Source organism: Grampus griseus (assembly GCF_964374135.1).
Source record: "Grampus griseus genome assembly, chromosome: 3".
Classification (NCBI taxonomy): domain Eukaryota; kingdom Metazoa; phylum Chordata; class Mammalia; order Artiodactyla; family Delphinidae; genus Grampus; species Grampus griseus.
In genome coordinates this window covers 159,205,082-159,229,283 of record NC_139019.1, presented here as the reverse complement: position 1 = coordinate 159,229,283, position 24,202 = coordinate 159,205,082, and the positions used below count along the sequence as shown (strand labels likewise).

The following is a 24,202-nucleotide window of genomic DNA, read 5'->3' as shown; positions in this document are numbered from 1 at the left end:
CTGCTAGAACTCAGGACATGGGATAAACAAGATAGACAAGGTCTCTGGATTGTTGTGCTCATGTCTGATGAGGGAAGCCAAAAGGAAATAAGACCAAGTCAAATGGTGGTAGTAATGAAGGAAATTAACAGAGTGAGACGTGCTAGAAAGTGACCAAGGAGGCTGCTCTGGACGGGGCAATCTGGGAGGCCCTCCCTGAGGAGGTTACCTTTGAGCAGAAACCTGAATGACAGGGAAAAGTGGGTCATCAATAAAAACTGTCCCCTGAAGCCATGCCAGGACTGTAAAGACCCAGCACAGAGTGGGGCACACATGTTCGTTCTTAAACATGTTCATTCTTACTTCTGTCCTTAAATGTGCTGAGATAATCAGGGCTGGTGGGGGCAGCAGGAACCAGCCATACTGGAGACCCATAGTGGCTGATGAAATCTGACCCAACTCTCAGCCCCAAAGCAGGTTTGAGATCAACAACAGACAGGCCCCTGAGGCCACATTGAAGGCAGGAACAGCTGGCAGAGTTGCCAGATTCCTGGCCCAGGTGGCAGATCAAACAAACTGGTTTGGGAGCCAGAAAGCCTGGAGGAAACTTAGGAAAAATACAGAGGACACACACAGCTAGGAAAAACCACTAGGGTGTATTATTGTAGGCAATGTAATCATTAATAGTCTCCTTCCTCCCCTTCCTCCTCCTCATCTTCATACTCCTCTGCCCCCCTCTGTTTATTGGGTGATGATTGTTCACAAAAACTAGCCTGACCACCAAGGACCACCCCAAGCCACAGTAGGGAGGCTTGGAGAACGGACCATTGGGAAGTATACTGCTATAAAAAAAAAGACCATTTAGGGCTTCCCTGGTGGCGCAGTGGTTGAGAGTCCGCCTGCCGATGCAGGGGACACGGGTTCGTGCCCTGGTCCGGGAAGATCCCACATGCCGCGGAGCGGCTGGGCCCGTGAGCCATGGCCGCTGAGCCTGCGCGTCCGGAGCCTGTGTTCCACAACGGGAGAGGCCACAACAGTGAGAAAAAAGACCATTTGTCCCCCTCTCCTCCCCAAGTGGTAGATTAAAGATAGCAGCAAACTGTTTGCTGCCCCTCTCCTTAAGAGATTGTGATGATTATTTTTTTTGTTTGTCAACTAGGCTAGACTACAGTACCCAGTTATTTAGTTAAACACTTACCTAGGTGTTGCTGAGAAAGTGTTTTGTAGATATAGTTAACATCTACAGTCAGTTGATTTTAAGTAAAGGAGTAAATTATACTCCTTTACTTAAATGTAAATTGGCCTAATGCAATCAGTTTGAAGGCCTTAAGAGCAAAAATTGAGGTCTCCCAGAGAAGAAATTCTGCCTCAAGACTGCAGCATGAACTCCTGCCTGAGTTTCAAGCTGTCCTACAGACTTCAGACTTGACAGCCCTCCCAGAATTGCATGAGTCAATCCTTAAAATAAATATCTGTATTATATATCTTAAGATAAATATATAAATCTCAAGACATAAATTTACAGATAAGATTTATATCATAGAGAAATCTTAAGATAAATATATATGTATAAACAGAGGATGGATAGATGATAGATGTAAATAGATATAGATAGATAGATAGATGATAGATGCTGTTCATTCTGTTTCTCTGAAGAAGCCAGACTGATACAGAGGTAAAGTCTAATTCCCCTCTCCTTGAACCTGAGCTGTCCTCAGTGACTTTGGGGACTTGGGAGTCTAGATCATAAGAAGCCTTGCAGCTTCCTTCAAGTTCTCTTGGAATACACCCTCTTGGACCCAGCTGCCATGTTAAGAGGAAACCCAAGCCACCCCACTGGAGAGGCACTACGCTGAGAGGAACTGAGGCCCCCAGCCAATAGCCATTACCAAATTGCTATCTTGGAAGTGGATCTTCAGCTGCTCCAGTGGAGCCCTATCCAAATTATAAGTTTGTAAGCAAACTAAAGTTGGTCATTTTAAACTACTAAACTTTCTGGGAGTTCATTATACAATAAAAGTTCACAAACAGATATATTTCCCAATATATTTGGAGTCCTCAAAAAATAGTTATGTGTGCATAATGTTTGTACATACATTGAAAATGCTCGTATACACAATTTTTTAAAACTAAAAAGACATCACACCAAACTGCTGGGCTGGGGGTTGGGGAGCAGAAGCCGAGTAGAACTTTTTCCCAGGTAATATTTGGAGAGAGAGAGAGAGAGAGAGGAGATAAATAATAAAGTGCTTACAACAACATTCCCTGACACAAGGTCAGCACCAAGCCTGGTGTTTGCCATTATTTCTCTTATTTTATGACAGAATGAGGACATGGGCACCAGGCATGAGCTTCGGGTCCCTCTGGTGCACACATCAGGGACCTTACTGGCTGTTTACAGGCCCCACCCCGTTCATTCCCACAGCCCTTAGAAAGGAGAAGGCTCCCAGGAGGGGAGAAAGCACTGGGTTTGGGGTCAGAAAGCCCAGTCAAAGCCCACCTTTGCCCACTCTCCAGCTGTGTGACCTTGGGCAAGCAACTAGCCCTCTCTGAGCCTCATCTCCTTCTTGGTAAAAAGGGCATAAGACTAGGTCTATAGGAATTAGAGAAGTGAACCCATGTATGTGTCTTAGTTTGTGTTCCCTGGAAGTAAACTCTGATGCAAGGATTCGAGTGATAATACTTTATTTGGAGGTGTCCCTGAGAAAAGAAATCAACTGTAAATTGTTTCCTTGGGAGGTGATTCCAGGAAATGCTAGTAAGATAGTGGGGAAATGAGACAGAAAAGGGAAGGCAGCAGGTAAAAGGTGTTTTATCAAGGAAGTTCCCACCGTGGGCACCTGGGGCTCAGTCCCTCTGGGAGATAGCAGAGAACATGCACCCACCAGTCCTCCATCAGGGCTGCTTCCAAGGGCATTATTTCTCCAGAATGTCCTGCCTGCTGCAAGCAGAAGGGAGGGAGGTTTGGACAGCAGCTCCTGCGATGAACACAGCCTGATATGGACAGTGACAGTCATTTGGTGAGTGAGAGTCTCCTCTCCTCTCTTCCCAACACACCCATCCACACACAGCCACACACACATGCACACACCGATGCATGCACACACACTCTCACACACAGCACACATGTACTCACACAATCACACACATTTTGACTCTTACATACACACACTCACATACTTGCACACACATGCATGCTCACATATTCACCCAAATGCACCCCAACATACCAAGTCACACAAGACTGAGCGTGCACACACGCTCACACACACACGCCGAACTAGTGGAGACCAGATGCCTTAGAGCCTGTTGTTCCCGGGCCCTCCTCCCCTCCTCCCTGTCTCTTTCATTCACCATCACAGCCTTTAGCGGAAAGTCAATCTACATTACAAGCATGATGATCCTGTAAAATCCACATGACAGGGGAGAACGGAGGTGCAGAGAGGAGCAGTCACGTGCCGAGCCCACGGCTAGTAAGGTGCAGAGCCGGGGTTTGAACCCACATGTGTCGCCTCCCAAGGCAAAGTTATTTTTGCTGGTGTCTGATGGAGTTGCAAGGGAAGGTGGGGTGGGGAGAGGCCGGTACAATGTTTAGGGAATGATGCGCGCTTGGAGACCCTGAGTCCGGACGAAGATGTGGAAGAGGCAGCATCGGCAAGAGCCGGGTGACTCCTGTAAGGCCAGGGATCGCACGTTTCCCACTCAGTCCGCGAGCAGCTTCGGACAGGGGATTCCGGCCGACGATCCCACCACGCGCCACCTGGGGGCGCCCCAGGATCGGCATCCTAGGTTTGCCTTATCTCCTCCACGCTCCCCCACCCCTACCCCATCCCTGCGGACACCCTCTTCTGGGCAAAGAGGGGCTAGGGACCCAGCCAGGACGAGGAGCCCGAGAGATGGGGTAGGAAAGAACTCAGGGCCCCCTCTGAGGTCCCAAGGATATCGCTGTAGGACCTTAGGTGAGTCATTTCATTGTGGGGAACTCAGTTTCCCCCTCTGTTAAATGAGATAGTGACAGTACCCATTTCATGATAAGAGTTCCCTTGAGAATTAAATGAGAATATCTGGGAAGGGCACACAGGAAGCATTCAATCGATTCATATCTCATTATTAACTCTGGAGACCCCTGGGGCTTGGTCCTTAAACCCCTCCTCTGTACACACACACACACACACACACACACACACACACACACACACACACCCCAGATGATCTCACCCAGTCCTGAGGCTTTTAAAACAACATGTAAACACTGAGCCTCCCCAGATGTACATCACCAGCCCTGAACTCTCTCCCAAGTTCAGGACCCATCTATCCACCCGCCAGCCTGACATCTCCAGCTCCTCCTGGCTCAAACTAACAGGCTGATCTCACCCCCACCTCACTCCCCCAACCCACCAAAAAAAAAAAAACACCACTTACTCCATTTGGGATTCTCCATCTCAACTGATAGTGTTTCCATCTTTCCAGGTGCTCAGACCCAAACATGGGGTGCTCCCATCCTCCCAAACCCCACATTCCAACCATCTGCAGACCTGCCAGCACTACCTTCATGAAACAATCATTTCTCATCATAATCCAACCACCCCTTTGCACCTCTACAGCTCCCAGCTTGGGTAGAGGCACCATCATCTCACATCACCCCCCCACCAATCTGATCTCCCTCATCCCATCCTTGCCACAGTCTCTATTCAATGTAGCAACCCAAGACTGTAAGACAAATCTTGTCCCTCCTTTGCTCAGAACCCTCCATGGCTCCCCACTTCTGTCACAATAAAACTCAAAATCCTTTCAATGACCTCCAAGGCTGTGTGAACTTATTTATTTTCTTATCTATCACTTGTCATCTGTTTCCCCCTCTAGAATGTCAAGGACGCAAGGATTCAAACACTGCCTGGCTCACAGCAGATGCTCAAAAAATACTTGATGAATTAATATGATTATTATATGATTATTGTCATTGGCCCACCTTCTATAGCACCATATCAGGCACTACTCCTCCAGTCAAAGACTTGGCAATCACCCTTACCTCCTCCCTCCCCTCAGCCCTCACAGCTAGATAGTCACCCCTCCTCTCCCCACAAACTCAGCCTCTCTCTTCCCTGAGTTTCCAGCCCCCTGTACACCCTTTCCCAGCCACCTCCCTGACAGCCCAGATCTGACCATAACCTCCCCTGCCCCTGCTCACACACACTCTATAGCTCCCTATTACCCTCTGCATAAAGCCTGAACTGTGATGCGGCCCACAGTTCTTGTGCTGTTGGGCCCTGCGCACCATTCCTCCACTCTGCCCCCACTCCCCAGATCGAGCCACCCTGGCCCCTTGTGAGTTCCACAAGCATACCACACTCTCTCCCACCTCAGGACATTTGCAGATGCTGTTCCTGCTGCCTGGAATGCTCTTTTCTCTCTTGTCACCACTCAACTTTTACTCCAACTTCAGCATCAGAGTAGTTTTTCTTGAGCCACCCTCCACCCCCATTATGCTTGTGCAGCACCAAGGCCTCTCTTGTCACAGGTCGCAAATAATTTTACCCATGGAATTATTTGTCCAACATATGCCCCCTCCAACCTCCTGAGGGCAGAAATTTGCCTGGTGTTGTGCTCCTGGCCCAGTGCCAGCAGACACTTACTATGCAGTATGTTGAAATAAATGAATGCACAAACTGTCCCCAAAAGTCTGAGTTTATGTCCGAAGACAAATGGCTTCCCAGCCTCCTAGCCCACAGCTTCCCAACTGTCCAGGACCCCTCATTTCCTTGCTGGAATCCAGGTGTAAGGATCTGACCTGGCTAGGGGATGGATGATGGGGGATGTCTGCATCCCTTGCTTTTATTCTGCAAAAATCAGGACACTCAGCAAAGGGCCTTTGAGCAAGGGAGGAAGGAAGGAGCTTGAAAGGGAGAGTCTGGGTTTACAAATCAACAACAAACAGCGTGGGCCCTGGGATGCAACCCAATTCCTGAGGAGTTCATCCACATGAGCTGGGGGCCTCAAGAAGGTGATGTTCGGTTCAAGGTTCTGATCTCAGGCTCCAGTTCTCAAATCCTCAGTTTAAAAGCCAGCCGGGATCTGAAGTAGACTGGGCTTGTATCCCGGAGGCCTTAGGTGTCAGGTCTTAGGTCCTTGGAAGGCTCAATGGGCGGAGCCTGAAGGCCTGAATCCGAAGGATGCTGGGGCGGGGCCTAAACCCGAGGGGAGTGGCCAATCCTGGTCCTTGAAACAAGAGGGCAGAAACTGGCATTCAGCGGTCGGGACCTGGACCTCAGTGGGCGGGATCAGACCCTCCAGGGGCGGAGCCTTGCCTTAAGTGGGTGTGACCTGCGCCACCAGGCTGCTTAATGAGCCTGGACTTCGACGGGCGTGGTCTATGCCCTCAGGATCTTGAGGGCGGGGCCTGGGCCCTCGGGGGCGGAACCTGGGCCTCTCTGGGCGGGGCTTGGGCCCCCGGGGATCCTCAGGGGCGCGCCGACCCGCAGGCCCGCGGAGGCAGCGGCTCCACCTTGAGCCAGATGCCATCCTCTGTGCGCAGAATGAGCTCGGGCTTCCGCCGCACCTTGCGCGTTCGGTCCACGCTCAGGCGGAAGCGCAGCAGCGTCAGCGCCACGGCCACGCGCATCTCAGCCATGGCGAAGCTCTGTCCGATGCAGTTCCTGAAGGACAGGGAACAGGGAGCTCAGGCCCAGCCTCTGTGTGTGCGGGGTCCCTGGGATGTGGTAAATGACCTCCCCCTCTGAACCTCAACTTCCAGACAAAGGCATCATAGAGCCATTAGGAGCATGTGAGCCCAGAACTCAGGGCCTGGCATACAGTAGATAGTTGGTACCCATGGATGATATAGCAGAGTCTGATTTGGGGGCTTCCTGGTGTATTGAGGGCACAAAAAGGGTACCGGATTGGCGGGGACACCCGAGTGGACGTGGTTTCTGCTCCTGATGGGTGCATCCCTGATCTTCCACTGACCTCGATGTTCCTCCTACGCTTCACCTGGACTGGGGAAAATATAAGTTACCTGGGTCCTGCAGAGAAGGGCATGTAAGCCAGCGGGGAGCGCTGCTGTGGGTTGTCCGGGTCAAAGCGATAGGGGTTGTACACCTAGGCAAGAGCAGACTGGGGGTGAGCCTGAGGGCTGGTTCAGCCATCCCAACCTGGTTCCCGCCCTCAGCCTCTGGGGACCAGACCAGCAGGACAGAGAGAACCTCATTACAAGCCAGCCCCACCTGTCTCCTTCCCATTCCCACCACAGGGCCTTTGCACTTGCTGTTTCCTTCATGTGGAACACACTTTTCCCTGCTCCTCACTTTTCAGTGTGAATGTTTTCAGTTTCAGCTCAAACATCTCTTCTTTGGTAAGGTCTTTCCTCACCGTGTGAGCTAAAGTTCTCTCCCCCACCCCCCGACCCACTCCAGTTTTGTTTCCTTTGCGCATTTATCAATATCCAAAATGATCTTGTTTATCAGCTTATTTTATTCCTCTGCACTTCACTGTGAGCTCCGTGAGAGCAAAGACAGTATCTTCCTCTGGCCTCAGTGCCCAGCACTGGGTCTGACACACGGGAGATGCTCCATAAAGATTTGCTGATGTAATGAATTAAGAGTGAATGGGTGAATAAATGGGAGGAGGACTCAAGCCCTACACCCAGCCCTGCCATCTGGCTCCCTGGGGAGGAGGGGAGGGGAGGGGAGGCCTTGCTGACCAAGGACTGCCCCTTCTGAGAAGAAAGAAGCTGAGAGAAGAGAGGGTTGGGGCAGGAGCTCACCTTGGAGTCAGGCCACACTGTAGGGTTATGGTGGGTCCCATAGATGCTGACTAGGCAGATGATTCCTGTGGGGAGGGGTGGGGTCATTGGGTCAGTGGAACCGAGGGAAACCAGGACCTCCTCTGGAGACCTACGCCTCTCTGGCTCTCCCTGGAGCCATGCTATTCCCACAAGCCATCTGCCACCCTTTCCTTCCCATCCTTTCCTTAAACATTCTGCTGCCCCATCCACTCCCCCTGCTTCTCCATAAGAGGTTCCCATCACCATCTTTCTAGCTGCCATCCTGGCCACACAGGGATCTTTCTCACTCATATATCTGACATTGCTCCTCCTCAGCTCAAATACCTCCCATGGCTCCCTACTGCCCTGAGGATCAAGTTCAAGTGCCTCAACCTGGCATTCAAGGCCTTTCACTGTCTGCACCCTGAGGCTCTGCTCCATAAACATGCTCTCATTTCCAACCCGCAAGCCTCACCTCTCACGTTACCTCTTCCAGGCAGCCCTCCCTGCATTCCCTCCCAGATACACCTATCTCCCTGCATTCCACCCCCAGATACAGCCATCCCTCCTTATTTGGGGCTGCTCCAGCCTCTGTCCCTCCCCTTAGCCCATTCCTCACCCCATGTGTCTGGGAATGTCTGTGCCCTGATGTATCTTCCCCAGTCTGGGTGGTACTCAAAGCTTGGGCCTGGGGATGAGGCTTCTCTAGATGCCCAGCACCACCCAGGACAGGACCTGGTCTCCAGGGAGTATCTGGCAACGGAATGAAATCAACCCTTCCCTACCTGCACCCTCACAGGACCCACCCTGCCACACCCACTCCTTCCTTTCTGCTTGGACTCACCAACCTCTATCTCCCCAGCACACACAACTGAGTCTCCCCCATCACCCCAGAAGCAACAGGCTATAAACTGCCTACAGGGACGGTGCACCTGGGGCAGGCATGGCCAGGACCCCATAGGCAACAGAGCAGGCAGGCAGCAGGGAGCACATAGAGGGCACCTTTGGGGATGATGCGCCCATCTGGGAGCTTAATGTCCTCCGTGCAGCGGCGGGAGATCAGGGTCACAGGTGGGAACTGGCGGAGGCTCTCCTTGATGCACAGGGTGGTGAAGGATAGCTGGGTTAGGTCATCCCTGGGGAATGTGGAACAGTGGGTAACTAGGGTCCAGGCCATGGTGCCACTCCCTTCCCCAGACACATACACACACACATGTGCACAGGCAATTAGGAGCAGCTGCAGGAAACCAGTCCAGGATCTCAGACTTGCCCCAACTTCAGGCATTTGCAGTTGTGCCCTGCACACACCTCTAACCCTTAGCAAGTAAAATATCTGACCCCTGACCAATTACAGCAGCACTAGCCGGACGTCTGTGAGCCCAGCATTAACCCTTTAACTGATGAATTATGTGGAGGTCAGGGGGCATCCCTGGGGAGGTGCCAGGACAGCCAGGGGGACCTGGGGTAGCAGCGATTTACCAGCCTGTATAGATCAATTTCAGTATTTATAAACCCATACATCCTCTTCTTACAGTACATTAGTTTTTTTTCCTTTGGAATTCAGGGAAAAAAAAACTGGATTAATTATAACCCTTGGTTAATGATCTAGATTGTTTTCTTTACACTAACAGGTTATCTTTCATAGAAACTCTCTGTTGCTACCATAAAGGGCAAATGGCATGCCTGGCATAAAGGTATCCATAAATATAAACACCACTGGGAAAACAGAAGACAGGTGTTAAATTCTGGCTAGATACCACCTCCTGCCCAATTCTCAGAACCTGAGGTACCTTCTCCCTTTGTTAAAAAGGCAGATTAGCAAGGATTAGCAAGGTGTTAAAGACACAATGGTACCAACTGAAAGTGTCTCCCTGAGGTCATAATCCAAATGGCTGACAATGAACCAAAAGGAACTTTCTCACTGTTCAATGCTGTGTTTTCTTTGCATCACCCAGAATCAGCTCCACACAGCACACATCTGAAGTAAATCGGATTATTATTCCTGATTCTTACACTTCCCCCCACATTGGAATTTTACACTATGCCCTTTGCCATGTGATTCTGAGTATCTTCTGCTCGGATGGCTGGAGCATATGTCCCACCCCATTCATGGTGGGATTGGCCAGATGACTTGCTTTTTTTTTTTTTGCGGTATGCGGGCCTCTCACTGTTGTGGCCTCTCCTGTTGCGGAGCACAGGCTCCGGACGCAAAGGCTCAGCAGCCATGGCTCACGGGCCCAGCCGCTCTGCGGCATGTGGTATCCTCCCGGACCGGGGCACGAACCCGTGTCCCCTGCATCGGCAGGCGGACTCTCAACCACTGCGCCACCAGGGAAGCCCTAGATGACTTGCTTTAGCTAATGGAATGTTACAATGCAAGCAGAGGTTTTAAGCTGTGTGGTTCTTTATGCTTCTGGAGTCTGTCTTGAGGATAACATGCCCAGTGTGGCTGCTGGTCCATGAAAAATGAGGAGACGTGGAAAAAACCTGAACCCAAACCTAAGCTTGGAAGCATCTCCACTCAACTCAGTGCAGCCCCGAGTAACAAGAGTAATATGCAGACAAGAGCAAGAAATATGTGCAGACAAGAGCAATAAATAAATGCTTGCTGCAAACCACTGAACTTAGGGGGCTGTTTGTTAGGCAGCATTATTGCAACCATTGCTGACTAAGACACTCTTAACTCCTGCATTATGAGGTAGGCATACGCGTGACTTGTCATCCCCAATTTACAGTTGAAGAAGTTGAAATTCAAGAAGCTTAAGTGACTTGTCTGAGGTTAGACAGTCAGTAAGTGGTAGAGCAGAGAGATTTATACTCAAGGCTTTGAACTCAACCTGCCCCCACTACCCCCATGACCCCAGACTAACCACTCCAGTTCCTCCAGCTCCCGACCTTTCATGACTTCCTGGATCTCTTCCCGGCACTTCTCCTGGTACTCTGGGTACTTGGCCAAGTTGAACAGCACCCACGAGAGCCCGCTGGATGTCGTGTCATGACCTGCAGGCAGGTAAGGAGCTTAAATGGATGCTGCCCAAAGATAGAGGAGATGCTGTATTCAGACAATGGGGCCCCTTCCCATCCTTCCCCAGCCACACCCCATGTCCTCACCTTCAAACATGAAGGTGTCTGCCTCAGCTCGGATGTCCTCATCTGACAGTTCCTTCCCATCTTCATCCTGGAATGGGCAGCAGACTCTGCTCAGCTCACTTCATCCCACCCGCCACATCCTAGGAGTTCTTCCAAAGTCAAGACACCCCCTTCTTTATCTTAAGCCAAGCTGCAGGGGAAAGGATTCCAGGCAGATAGATGTATGCAACTTGTCTAAGAAAGATGGAAAGAGAGCCAAAGATAAGAGGAAGAAGGGACTTTGTATTTCTTCAGCAGCTCCTAGCGCCAAGCATCCTGCCAGATGCCTGACAACCATCTTGTGATCAGGTCTTACGATCATCATGCTGTAAATGAGGAAACTGAGGCTCAGAGGGAAGACTTAGATGACTAAGGTCAAACATCCATGAAGCAGCAGAGCTATTATCGAACCGGAATCCAGGACTGTCTGAATCCAGAACCCAGGTGCTGCTCAGAAACTCCACAGAAGCACCACAAATAGGTGACCACCTATCTCTGCCAGTGTCACATTTCTTCAAGGTCTTGTATTGCATCTTTGTATTGTGAACTGAATTCTGTCCCTCCCCAGCCCCACCCCAGAACCCTTAAGTTGAAATCCTAACCCCCAGTACCTCAGAATGTGACCTAATTTGGAGATAAGCCTTTTGCAGAGGTGATTAAGTTACAATGAGGTCATTAGGGTGGGCTCTAATCCAATACGACTGGTGTCCTTATAAGAAGAGGAGATGAAGACACAGACATGCACAGAGGGAAGACAATGTGAAAACACAGGTGAAGACAGCCAGCTACAAGCCAAGGAGAGAGGCCTCAGAAGAAACCAACATTGAGAAAATTTATTTCTGTCATTTAAGCCACCCAGTGTGTGGCGCTTTTTTACGGCAACGCTAACGAACGAATACAGTCTTACGTGTTTTGCATCTGCCTGCATTCTAAATCCATGTAAGTTTGGATGTTTATCATTTTGCACAATTGCTGCAACTCATGAGGAGGCTGTCCTGGGCAGAGCTCCACCCTCCAGGGTCCAGCCTCACCCTGGCCAGGAGCAGCACATCTATGAAGTCCAAGGTCTTGCCCTGCTTGGCCTTAAGCCAGGCCTCAGCCCCCAGCTGGTGTAGCGCCCGCCGCCGCTCCTGGATGACCTCCGTGGTGAAGTGATGCACGGTGTCACAGGCCTGCCGGAAACGCCGTCCGTCTGCTGTACGGTAATAGATGAAGTCAATGTGGTGATGCAGGCGATACTGACGCCGGACCACCAGTGCGCTCAGCTCAATGATGGCCGAGATGTAATCAGTCATCTTCCTGCCAGGGAGAAGAAAGGCCATGAGCAAAGCCCCGTCCCCTAAGACAAGCTTCCTCTCCCAAAGGGCAGGTTACAAAGAGAGGCCCTGAATTCACTTTATTTCCTTATTTCTTTGTATACTTGATGCTCTGCCATCTGGGGCCTCACTGACTGGAGAGATACCACCCCTCCCAGGACTAGCCATTTCTTAGAGATAGCAAATGACTCACCCAGGAGCATGCCTTTCTTTTGCAAACCAGCCAATCCAGAGTCCATACTCCAAACATTATTGGGTGGAGCCACTATCCCCCTGCCTTAATCACCCCAGGGCCAGGCACTGGATAACTTGGGGGCACCCCTGTGCCCCAGAGCCTGCTGAAATTATTCAAACTAGCCAATCTTAAGCCTACATACCCTGCCTTTCTCAATGCTTCCCGTAGAACACCCCCAAAAATGTTTTGGCCATGCTTTCTTCTGGGGCTTCCCCATGTGGCTCTGTGTGGTGTGGCATGCCCCCTCATCTTGGGAGCAGTAAGTAACACACTGTCTTTTCCATGGCAATTTTTCTTGATCTGTTTCTAGGTACATTTTTAAAACAGGCCCAAAGAGGGATGAGGACTTCTAAATAGAGGTAGCATCACTAAAATTAAATGGCTACAATCCACAGAGCGGGAGAAAATATTTGCCAATCATATACCTGATGAGAAGCTTGCATCTAAAATATATAAAGCACTCTTAAAACTCAATAATAAAAAAGACAAATAACCCGATTTTAAAATGGGGAAAGAATATAATAGACATTTCTCCAAAGAAGACATACAACTGGGCAACAAGCATATGAAAAGATGCTTAAAAGCATTGGCCATTAGGGAAATGCAAAAAAAAACTACAGTGAGATACCGCTTTACCCCAACTGGATGGCTATAATCAAAAAGACAGATAATAGCAAGTGTTGATGAGGGTGTGGAGAAACTGGAGCCCTCACATACTGCTGGAAGGAATGTAAAATGGTGCAACCAGCTTATGGAAAAAGTCTGGCAGTTCCAAAAGAGGTTAAACATAGAATTATCGTATAACCCAGTAATTTTACTTTTAGGTATATACTCAAGAGAATTTAAAACGTTCACACAAAACCTTGTACACAAATGTTTATAGCAGCATTGCTCATAATAGCCAAAAAATGGAAACAACCTTAATGTCTATAAACAGGTGACTGGATAAGCAAAACGTGGTATTACGTGGTAAATGGAATATTATTCAGCAATTTTTAAAACGAATTATTGATAATTCAACTACAGCATGGTTGAATCTGAAAACAATATGTTGACTGAAAGAAACCAGAAACAGAAGTCTGTGTAATTCCATCTATATGAAATTTCCATAAAAGACAAATCTATAGAGACAGAAGGAAGATTAGTTATTGCCTAGATCTGGAAGGGAAGTGGGAAGTGGGAGACGAGTGCTAAAATGTACAGGGTTTCTTTTGGGTGAAAATATTCTAAAATTGATTATGGTGATGGTTGCACAACTCTGTGAATATACTAGAAACCATTGGTTGTATACTTTAAATGGGTGAATTGTATGGTATGTCAATTACATCTCAGTAAAGTTCTTATTAAAAAAAAGAAAGAAAGAAAAACTAAATTGCAGGGGGCAGGATTGCAAAGCGCTGTCCTTAGTTCTGAAGCATGCTTGTTGTTTTCATGCACTAATCACCAACTGGCATTTTCTTGTTTATTTGTTCATGGTTACTGCCTGTCTTCCCACTAAAATGTAAGTTCCAGGTGAGCAAGACCTTATCTGTTTTGTTGACCACTGTATTCTACTCTAGAGCTGGCACACAGTAGGCACTCAATAAATATTTCTTGGATCAATTAACGAATTAATTACTAAGGCCATCTCCACCTTACCCAACGGAAACAATACCACTAGAAGGCCCTGAGTAACAAAGTCAGCAGCTTGTTATTGAGGACCTACTATGTGCTACAAACTTGACAGGCATTATGTCCCTTATTCCTTATATCCCCACTTAGACTGTAAGCTCCAAGGAATTGGGCTTAGTGCTTACCACCATATCCCCAGTGGCTAGCATAGTGCCAGGCACATAGTAGGTACACAACAAATATTTGATGAATGAATGAATGAACCAGAGCTATGGTTATTTCATTCATTCAACAAATATTCACTCGACATCCATCATGTGCCAGGGCAGTGCTATATCATTTTATGCTTTAAACGTCTCTCAGAAGGTCAGGGATTGTCATCCCTATTTCACAAAGAAACTGAGGCTCAGAGAGTGTGGGGAGGGTCTTTCCAAAGACCACGTACCTTCTGTGGAGGAATGAGTGAAACTAGCGTCTACCGAGCACCTACTGTATGCCAAGCTATTGACTCACATTATCCCCTATAATTCTCATGCGATGACTGTGGGGATGGGATGGAGATGTGCATTTGGGGAATGAGGAAACAGGCTCAGAGAGGTGATGTCAGTTTCCCAGAACCACACAGCCTGTCAGTGACAGAGCACCAGCCGCGCAGGAGTGCCTAACAGCTAAGAGTTTCCTTTTTCCTCTCATCACCTCGCCCCTGGAGCAACTGACTCTATGTTCCCCAGGGAGGCCACACTCACTCCTGGCAGTTGCTGCTGTAGCTGAAGACACATTTCTGAAGAGTGTCCAGGGTCATGAGGCTGACATGCTCAAACATGTCCAGGGAGACTTCTGAGCCCTCTGCCAAGCGCTGCCATTTAGCCTGGAAGAGAAAGACACGTGGCAAATGGGTACGGAGACCACAGACCTTCAGCCGGGCTGACAATGACCCAGCTGCGAGTTCACTACAAGACCACTTTACAGATAAAGGAAGTGAGGCTTCCTGGCATCACATGGTTTGCCCATGAGCTGGAACCTGGACCAGCCTCACTTCCAGGATACCCTCTTCCCAAGAAACCTTGGGACTCACATGCATGATATCGGCGCACTGGTTGAAGATCTTCATGTAGGGCTTCAGTATGTCAAAGTGGAAGGCAGGTGTCAGCAGGCGGCGGTGCCGGCTCCACTTGTCCCCTTTGCTGAGCAACAGCCCATCTCCTGGACCCAGAAGACCAAGGTTAAGGACCTCACCAACAAACCCCACACCCTGCCCCCTCTTTCCTGAAGCCCCAGCTCCAGGCTACCCAGTGTCAAGCTCACCCAGCCAAGGTTTCAGAAAGCCATAGAAAAGGTCATCCTTGGGGGCAACGGCAGCTGTGGAGAGAGAAGAGGTGATGATGTCTCAAAACAGAGTTCTGACCCTTGACCTCTGCTTATGACCTCCTTGGGCCTCCACTTTGGGCTCTCACCTCCCACGTTACTCCTCCAGTCCAATCCTCCACACCTGCCCCAAAGAGAGCCTTATAACATGTTGATCTGAACATGAGCCTTCCCTGCTCAAACCCCTCCCATGGCTCCCTAAAACCTTTGTAAAAAAGGTCAAGCTCAGGCTAGCACTGAGGACCCTGCCCTACCTTGCTGCTGTATGCCTCTCCCATCTCATCCTTCAGCATACACCAAATAACCCCGCACGTTGTTCCTCACTTCCAAACCTTTGCCCAGGCTGTGCTTTCTCTCCAGTATGGCTTTCTTCACCTGATTCTTCTCCTAATCCACGCCCTCTTTTCTGCCAGCTCAGGCCATCTGAATTACACCTCCTGTGCTCCCAGCCTCCAGCCTCGCCCTTTCCAGTCTGTCCTGTACCCTAGACCCAGGGGGATCTTACTTGACTCTAGATCTGACCATGTCCTTTTCTGCCCACACCCCCATCAGCCTCAAGCACAGCTGCTCAACCCATTTACAAAGCCTTGAATGACGTATCCCAGTCCAGACCATTCTCAGAACACCTCTCTCCTCCACCACAGCCACCCCTTCCCGCACACACCCAACTTGCTAACATCATAGAACTTTTCTCAGGTCCTTGAAAAGCTGTGTTCCCTCTCTCTTCTGAGTCTTTCCACCAGGCGTCCTCTCTGCCTCCAACACTCTTTCCTCATTCTTCCAGTCTCTCTTGGATGCCATTCCCTCTCCCACCAATCACTCTGGATTGTATCCATCCAGTTACAAGCCCTTTGAAGGGAGGGACCTTGTTGATCACTAACATATTGGTGCTAAATAAATTTTTATTGTATGAATGAATTAACCAATCAAAGGATGAATGAATGAGAACTATCAATGGGTAGTTGGATGGATGGTTGGATGGTTGGTTGGATGGATGGATGAATGGATAGATGGATGGATGATGGGGGGGTGGGTGGGTGGATGGATGAGTGAATGCATTCCCTTTCTATGTGCTGAATAGATCTGGGACAGGATGGGCAGGGCCCAGGAAGGAAGTACCTGAAACTCAAGTAATGTCACTTTTACCTGAGATATGATTCAGCCACCTACACTCCCCAGGCATTGGCCAATTGTATGCACAATCATCTGTCCACTCGTTCTCCCATTCTACACACCTCTGCTGCCACCTTTCTGTGCCCAACCCATGCTGGGGCCCCAGAGATGGCTCAGCTCCACACCCTGCCTGGAGGAGCTCTGGGTGTAGTGGGAAAGGGAAGCAGAGACATGCCATGTAATTAGTAAGAAGGTAGAATGTGTGCCAGGAGCAGAGGGAGGCACAGAGAAAGGGCTACTAGAAGTCAAGGCAGACTTCCAGGAAGAGGCAACTTTGGAGGAGGAGGTGGGAGTCTAGTCACGCCTCTCCTCTCTGGGCTCTGGACTCCACGCTAGGCCCTTCAGGGGTCTTTCTGACACACAAACTTGTCCAATGGCTATCCTGCTCAAACACCTCCCATGGCTCCCTAACACCCCCAAGATAAAACACAAGCTCCTTCACTTTGTACATAGGTGCTCTGAGTCCAGCTCCTGTCTCATTTCCTACTTCTCCCCACATGTCATCTTCACTCCAGACACCCCAAGTCGCCTGAATTCCCCTGGTATTTTCACACATCTGCACTTTTGCACTTAGGACCCTCTACCTGGGACCTCTCATCAGGCAAACTCCTATGCATCCTTCAAAGCCCAGTTTCACTGATGCCTCCTCCAGGAAACCTTCTCCAAACCTTCTCTTCAGCCAAACCCTTGCTCTGTCATCCTCAGGTCCCTCCTCTAATCCAACCCTCAGCACTCAATGCCAGGAGAGCCTGTGTCCAGGCTGCCTCTCCCATCACTTTCCCCTCCAGTAACAAGGAGATGGTAACATCCACCCTGAAGAAGATCATATAAGAAAAGCCCCCACAAGTGCCCAGCAGGAAGCTTCATATTACTGTGATTGAGAGCTTGACCTCTGGGCTGGCCAGGTCTGGGTTCAAATCCCAGCCTTAACTGGTTGTGTAAACTTGGGCAAGAAAATCGAACAATCTTGCCTACCTCATGGCAACCCTACAAAAACTCAATGAACTAATGTGCTCCTGGCACACAGTAAGTGCTCATTAAATATTCATGCACATAAATGAATAACTAACCAACTGTTGGCTATTTTTACTACTGTGACTATAATTATTGCTCAGTTGTGTCAAGAACTTGTGAGATGAATAGCTGGGTCCCCAGCTCACAGCAGGACCCTAATAGGGAAAAATGAGTGCACAGACACCATGGGAAACAGTTTGGTGGTTCCTTGAAAAGTTAGACATAGAGTTCCCATGTGACCCCACAATTCTACAACTAGGTACCTACCCAAGAGAAATGAAAATATATGTCCAAAACTTGTACACACATGTTCATAGCACCATTATTCATCACAGCCAAAAGGTAGAAACAACCCAAATGTATGTCAGCAGATGAATGGATAAGCAAATGTGGTATATCCGTACATCCATACGATGAAATATTGCTCAGCCTTAAAAAAGAATGAGGTCCTGATCATTGCTACAATGAGGATGAACCTCAAAAACTATTCTGAGTGAAAGTCAGCTGCAAAGGACCACATTTTGTATCATTCCTTTCCTATGCTATACCCAGAAAAGGAAAATCCATGGGGACAGAAAGTATTTACCACTGGATGAAGAGAAGGGGGAATGGTAAGTGATAACTTAATGGCTACGAAGTGTTTTATGGGGCGATGAAAAGGTTTTGAAACTAGGGAGAGGTGACAGTTGCACAACACTGTGAACACACTAAACACCTTACACTTTAAAATAAGTAATTATATGGTATGTGATTTCCGCTCAATTTTTAAAATGAATATATGAAAACAAGCTACAATTAAATGCCTGTATATCCTGCCTTGTCTTCTATAAAGCATTCTCATCTACTTTCTCTGTATATCCCAAATGCCCCTTCAAAGATGAAGAAACAGAGGTTCTAAGAAGAGCCATGCCTTTCTCAGGGCCCATCAGCTATGTGGGTTTAAGCCTAGAGGAGCAAACCCCCGAGATGTGGTCCCAAGGAGGCCCCAATAGGGGATGGAATTTACGACTTAGGACCAGGTCTGTCCAATCTCAGGCAGACAGGCATGGAGGGGCCCGGACACCTTGGGGCCGGGAGGCCTGATGCCTCCTGACTCACACAGCCCCACCCTCTCCAAGCTGGAGTCTACCATCCAGCTCCTCCAGTGGAGGAGGCACTAGATAGCCTGCCTGTCCTGAGAGAGGGCAGGGGAGAGGAGAAGAAGAGGCCTGAGCATCTACTAAATTGCCAAGCTTATGATGGGGGCTCTACTCCCTGGTCTGCTTGGAGTCTCATAACCATGCAGGGTGACACTCAGAAAACAGATGCTCTGAGCTGGTGGAGAGGGGAGGGAGGGGGAAAGAAAGAAAGAAAAAAGATATTAAAAAGGCAGAAGAGAGAAAGCCTTTATCAGCACCAACCCACACTATATTACTGACTCTTCACAACCACCCTATTTTACAGATCAGAAACTGAAGCCCTGAGAAGCTAGATGAATTGCTGGGTCACACAGCAAGTACATGCTCCAGCCTGGATTCAAGCCCAGCCCACCCAAGTCCTGGCCCAGGACTCTTTCCACAACTTGGTGCCCATCCCTTGGAAGAGTCACCCTTCCCAGCGTCCAGGTTTCCCTCTTTGTTCATTGGGGATGGTCATTCCCTTACAAATGCAATAATGCGGGACACTGAGGCATGAGGAGGGCAGAGCTGGGAAAGGGAAGGATGGCAGTTCCTTCCTCCTTCATAGCTCAGGGGACAGCCTTGAAGGTGGTCTCCATACGTGTGTTTGCAGAGACCAAAGCTGAGGCCAGAGGTCCTAAAATTCCTGGAGCTCTTTATTTCCCATCCTTCCTCTCTCAAATGTCCCCTTATGCCTCTGGAGATGCCCAGGTACATGCGAGGCCCCCCTGAGGGCCCAGAGCCCCTCTCATGAGGAAGATAGTGCTAGGCACAGACACATTCAGCGCTAAATGGTTAGGAGTGAGAATGGGAGAGTCTAGAGGAGAGACCTATGGTCTGTCTGGGGGAATCAAAGAAGGCTTCCTGGAGGAGAAGGTCATTAGAGCTGCATGTTGAAGCCTGAGCAAGAGCTTGCCAAGCACACTTGGGAATCCTGCACCTTGAAATAGGTGTGGATGGCAGAAGGGAGAAGCAATCCTTCTACCTCTCCCTCTCTGCCAGTCAGGGCCAGCCTGAAGGCTGCGATAGCCACAGTGGGAGTGTCAGAACCCAAATGATAGGAGTGCCATGGCTTAAAATTGAGCAACAACCATTTAACAAAAGCTTGGGCAAACAACTGCCTATCCGAACATGTCTGCTCTGACTCTGAGAGGTGAACATTCTCTAAAAGTTCCTGGGAATGTTATTGTCACGCCTTTTCCCATGCTGTTCCCATTATCTGTATTGCCATCGTGGCTTTGGTAAACTCCTATTCATCCTTCAAACGGCCCTTCTTCTGGATAGCCCACCTGCCTAGAAACCCAGGTAGGCTCTGGGAGTTGAGGGTTTACTCATCACTCAGAGGCCCAGCCCACCTACCTGAGGCGCCCACCAGGGGCTTGATGTAGTCAGGGTGCACCAGAACCACCAGTGGCAGGACAGGTCCTATCCACACCAGGATCACATGGTGCATGCTGTCCAGCACCTTCTTCTCATCTTGGAGGCCTGTCTCATTCGGGAGATACTGCAGAGGGTGGTAGAGAAGGGTAGTGAGAAGGTGTCCAGCCCTGGCTTCCCCCAGCCCTTCCCTCCCACCACTTCCCCGGCCCTCAAAACAAGCCAGGAAGAGCTGTATGACTGTGGGCAGTTGGCTGCACCTCACGGAGCCTCCATTCCCTCATCTGAAAACTGGGGGAAAAGTCAACTCCCCTTCTGAGGGTAGTTGAGAGGATTCATGGAATAGCAAAGTGGAAGAGCCCCAGCACAGGGCCTGACACACGGCGGGTGTTCAAGAAATAAAAGCAGTAAGAGTAAACACAATAATGATAACGGTTGGCACTTAATCTAGTACCTCTATGTTCGTAACAAAATATTACTAGTATTGTTCTCTTTAACACGTACACATGCTTGCAGTTGGGTGCTGCTGTGGGCAGTTTTCAGATATTCATGCATTCAACCCACACAAGAACCCTATGACGTAGTTGCTACTATTTTCCCCATTTTACTTTACTCCGAAGGGTCAAATGATTTGTCTTAAGATACAGGTGAGTAAAGCGACTGTCCTGGTTTGGGCTCCCCTAGAAGCAGGACCTGAGACAAGGGTTCTAGGGCAAGCAGTTTATTTGGGGGGGTGATCCCCAGAAACACGGGTGGGGAGAGGAGAAGTGAGATAGAGAGGAAAGGCAGCCAGCAAAGAGTTGTCAAGGGAATTACTCCCATGGGCAACTGGGGCTCAGTCCCATTGGGGATCTCTGGGGGACATCCATCTCAGAGTCAACCCACCTGAAGGTGAGGGGGCTGGGGTGTTTTTATACCAACTCCCCTCATCCCATAATCACCGGCTGAGGTTGAAGTTCACAGTCCGCCCGTGCAGAGTGGGCTTCAGCTGCTAGAGAAAGCCTTAAAACACGGGTGCTAGCAACTAGAAGTCAGCCAACTGAAGCCAGACATGGGCCGAGAGGATGTGCGCAGACACTGGCATCACCTGCCATAGTGGTAAAGCCAGGATTTGAACACAGGCCCCCAAGCTCCAAAACGCCTGCTCTTAACCAACATGTTCTATGAGGCAGAGCACTTCAGGCTCAATGTCAGATGGATCTGAGCTCAAATCCACCCTCAGCGGCTGTGTGATCTTGGGCAAATCACCTAATCTCTCTGAGCCCCAAAGATCGAATCCATAATATAGGGCAGGTCCATCCCTATTTCATAGGCTATGAGAATTGGGAGAGCTCAGATATAAAGGAGCCTAACCCAGTGCCTGGCCAATGGTAGGGTCCAGCAATTGTAGAATGAATGAATGAATGAACAAATGACTCCTCTCTGGTTTCTGTGTCTCCTTCTTGATCAGGTTCAGCCCTGAGCCTGTCCACACCCAAGGGAGATCATGGTGTCATCCAGGTCTCATGGCCTGGGAGGCAGGATGGGCCCACGGGGTCAAGGCTGGACTTCAGAACTGGTGCTGGCCAACCTCCCATGGCACCAGAGCCTGGCCACTATTTCCAGGACCACCATCCATGCCAGAGGGCTTCCTGGAGTAAGGGCATTGGATGTGGGGCATGAAAAATGAGTAGAAGTTCATCTAACAGAGAAGGATATTCTGGGCAGAGGGCACAGTTTCGGCAAAGGCCATGGAGGTGGAAAGTCAGAGGCTTGTTCCAGGAGCAGAAAGTCATTCTATGGGACTAGAGGGAGATGGTAGAACAGGTGAGGAGGGTGGGGGTTGGAGTCTAAAGGGACTTGAGCTCCAGCTGAGAAGCTGGGACTTTCTCAGGACAGCAATGGGGAGCCATGGAGGGTGTATAAGCAGGGGAGGGACATGGCTGGATTCAGGAATCCTTCTGGGACCAGGATGAGGGATGGACTGGAGGGGTAAGACTAAAGGCAGGAGCCCAGGGAGGAGGCTGGACCATGGAACAGCAGGAGAGGAGGAGGCCTGAGCAGTGGTTGGAGAATGGGAAAGAGGGAGGAGATTCAGGTACAGCCAAAACTTGGTGAGTGCTGGCTGCAGGAGGATAATAAAATGACTGTTTCTTGCACTATTGAGTGGAAATGTCTCCTGCTTCCTTCTTCTGAGACACTCACTCCAAGCAGTATCTAAAATGTGTCTAGAATCACTTGTTACTTCCAGTCTCCGCAGGACCCGAGAATTGAGCACATACATCCACCGCGGTGTAGCAGGCTCAGTGCCCAGCATGCCACAGACACGACTTCAGGAATCGTTGAAACAATCCCACGAGATTATTAGGAATGATTATAGTTCCACGTTGCAGATGAGTCATCTGAGGCACAGGGAGGTGAAATAGCTTGTCAGGGTCACACAGGCAGCACATGGTAGAAACTGGCAAGTCCACACTGGTGACCATTGCCCCAAAGTGCCTCTCCAAAGTCTTCCTCCAAGTTCAGCATGAGGAAGGTCTCCACAACTGTCCCTCGGTTTCATCTAGGCCTGGAAGGGGGATCAGCTGAGTCCAGCAGGGAAATAGGGGCTGGACTCTGGCCCCCAAAGCCTCAGCACCCTCAGGAGTCTGACTTTCTCTCTTCTGACCTCTGAAGCCCTTTTAGAAAAGTCCAGCCTTTCTCATCCAGAAGCTAGAGGGGCAAGGGTAGACAGCTAAGATCAGGGACGCTGGAACCAGACAGCCTGGGTTTAAACCCAGACGCTGCCACTTACAAGCTCTGTGACCTAAGGCCAACTACTTAACCTCTCTGTGCCGTAGTATTCTCCGGAGAAAAATGGAGATAATCACAGGGCCTACCTTCTAAGGTTGTCAAGAGGACCAAAGGAGTTAATATTTATAAAGTGCCTGAAATAATACCTGGAATATATATGTGAAATAAGAAATGAAATGAAAGAAAAGCGTTGGAATCCTCACCTGGGACCACAACATTAAAGAGAAAGAGAGAGTGTGTGAAACCACATTGTGGGGTAGGTGAAGCAACAAAATCTACAGGGGTGCCCCGCCTCCCGCTCTGGGATTTCACAAGCACTGGTACCTGTTGCTATAGCAATAGCCTGGAATTAGAGTCAGCTCTGCCTCATCCAAGCTGTGTGATCCTGGGTTCCTGCTTGCCCTCTCTGAACCTCAGTCTCACTCCGATCCTGTAAAATGGGTCTCTTCATGGCTCCAACTAGATTCTTGGGGGGATGAGGGAAGCCAGCAGGTCCGTCATCCTTACTGAACATCTGCACCTCCCCTGCCCTGCCCAGCCCACCCGCCCAGCCACACACACCATGCCCAGGTGGCCCAGCAGCCAGCTGCGCCGGGGCGGCTGGGGGAAGCAGCGCAGTCGGCAGCAGGTGATATAGAAGTGCCAGCAGAGCCTCAGGAACTGCAGCAGCAGACGGAAGAGGAAGAAGAGCAGGGAGAGAAGGAGCCCGGACAGGGCATACAAACGGAACGCCGTCTTCTCCAGTCCCAGGAGGTGCAGCAGGTGCTCTGTGATGGGCAGCATCCTGGGGGGACACACAGGGTGGGGGTCAGTGCAGGGGGGAACCACCCTCTGGCCACATGTGTGCCATACACATGATGACCTGTGGAGCCAAGCGTGATGTGCCTGGCACATAGTAGGCACTCAGTCCATGTAAGTCCCAGACACCAAGGATGCTTCTTCCCAGAGCAGTGACCTCCAGCCAGCTGGCCCCGCCCATATGCCCTCAGCCTTGACTTCTCAGGGCATCCCTCCCAACGTCTCTGCCCGTGCACAGGTGGCCAGAGTATTAGAAAATTGAAACAAACTCCCTCTCCTCCTTCTTGCCAAAAGTAGCTCTCAATCAATGACTGATGAGCGTTGCTGGATAAATAACCCAGCTCCTTCTTTCCAGGGCAATGACCCTGAGGTGTGGGTTCTGCATGCACTGCTAGGGTTCCCCAGCAGCATTAAACTTCAGCCCCTCCTCCCCCTCCCCCTCCTCCTCCTCCTCCTTCTTCTTCTCCTCTTCCTTCTTTTTTTAATTGAGGTAAAACTCACATGCTATAAAATGAAG

The 24,202-nt window shown here is 49.7% G+C and overlaps 1 protein-coding gene across 1 annotated transcript; it reads right to left on the bottom strand.

The window, feature by feature from the left end:
* Positions 1-6,436: 6,436 nt before the first annotated feature.
* On the bottom strand, positions 6,437-23,670 carry CYP4F22 (cytochrome P450 family 4 subfamily F member 22; the record flags this gene model as incomplete). Its single annotated transcript, XM_082651128.1, has 12 exons — positions 6,437-6,632; positions 6,992-7,074; positions 7,739-7,803; positions 8,741-8,874; positions 10,609-10,738; positions 10,850-10,916; positions 11,899-12,166; positions 14,776-14,897; positions 15,105-15,232; positions 15,335-15,388; positions 20,098-20,242; positions 23,449-23,670. 12 exons carry the CDS (start codon positions 23,668-23,670, stop codon positions 6,437-6,439), a joined length of 1,614 nt encoding a protein of 537 aa, XP_082507254.1.
* Positions 23,671-24,202: the final 532 nt, after the last annotated feature.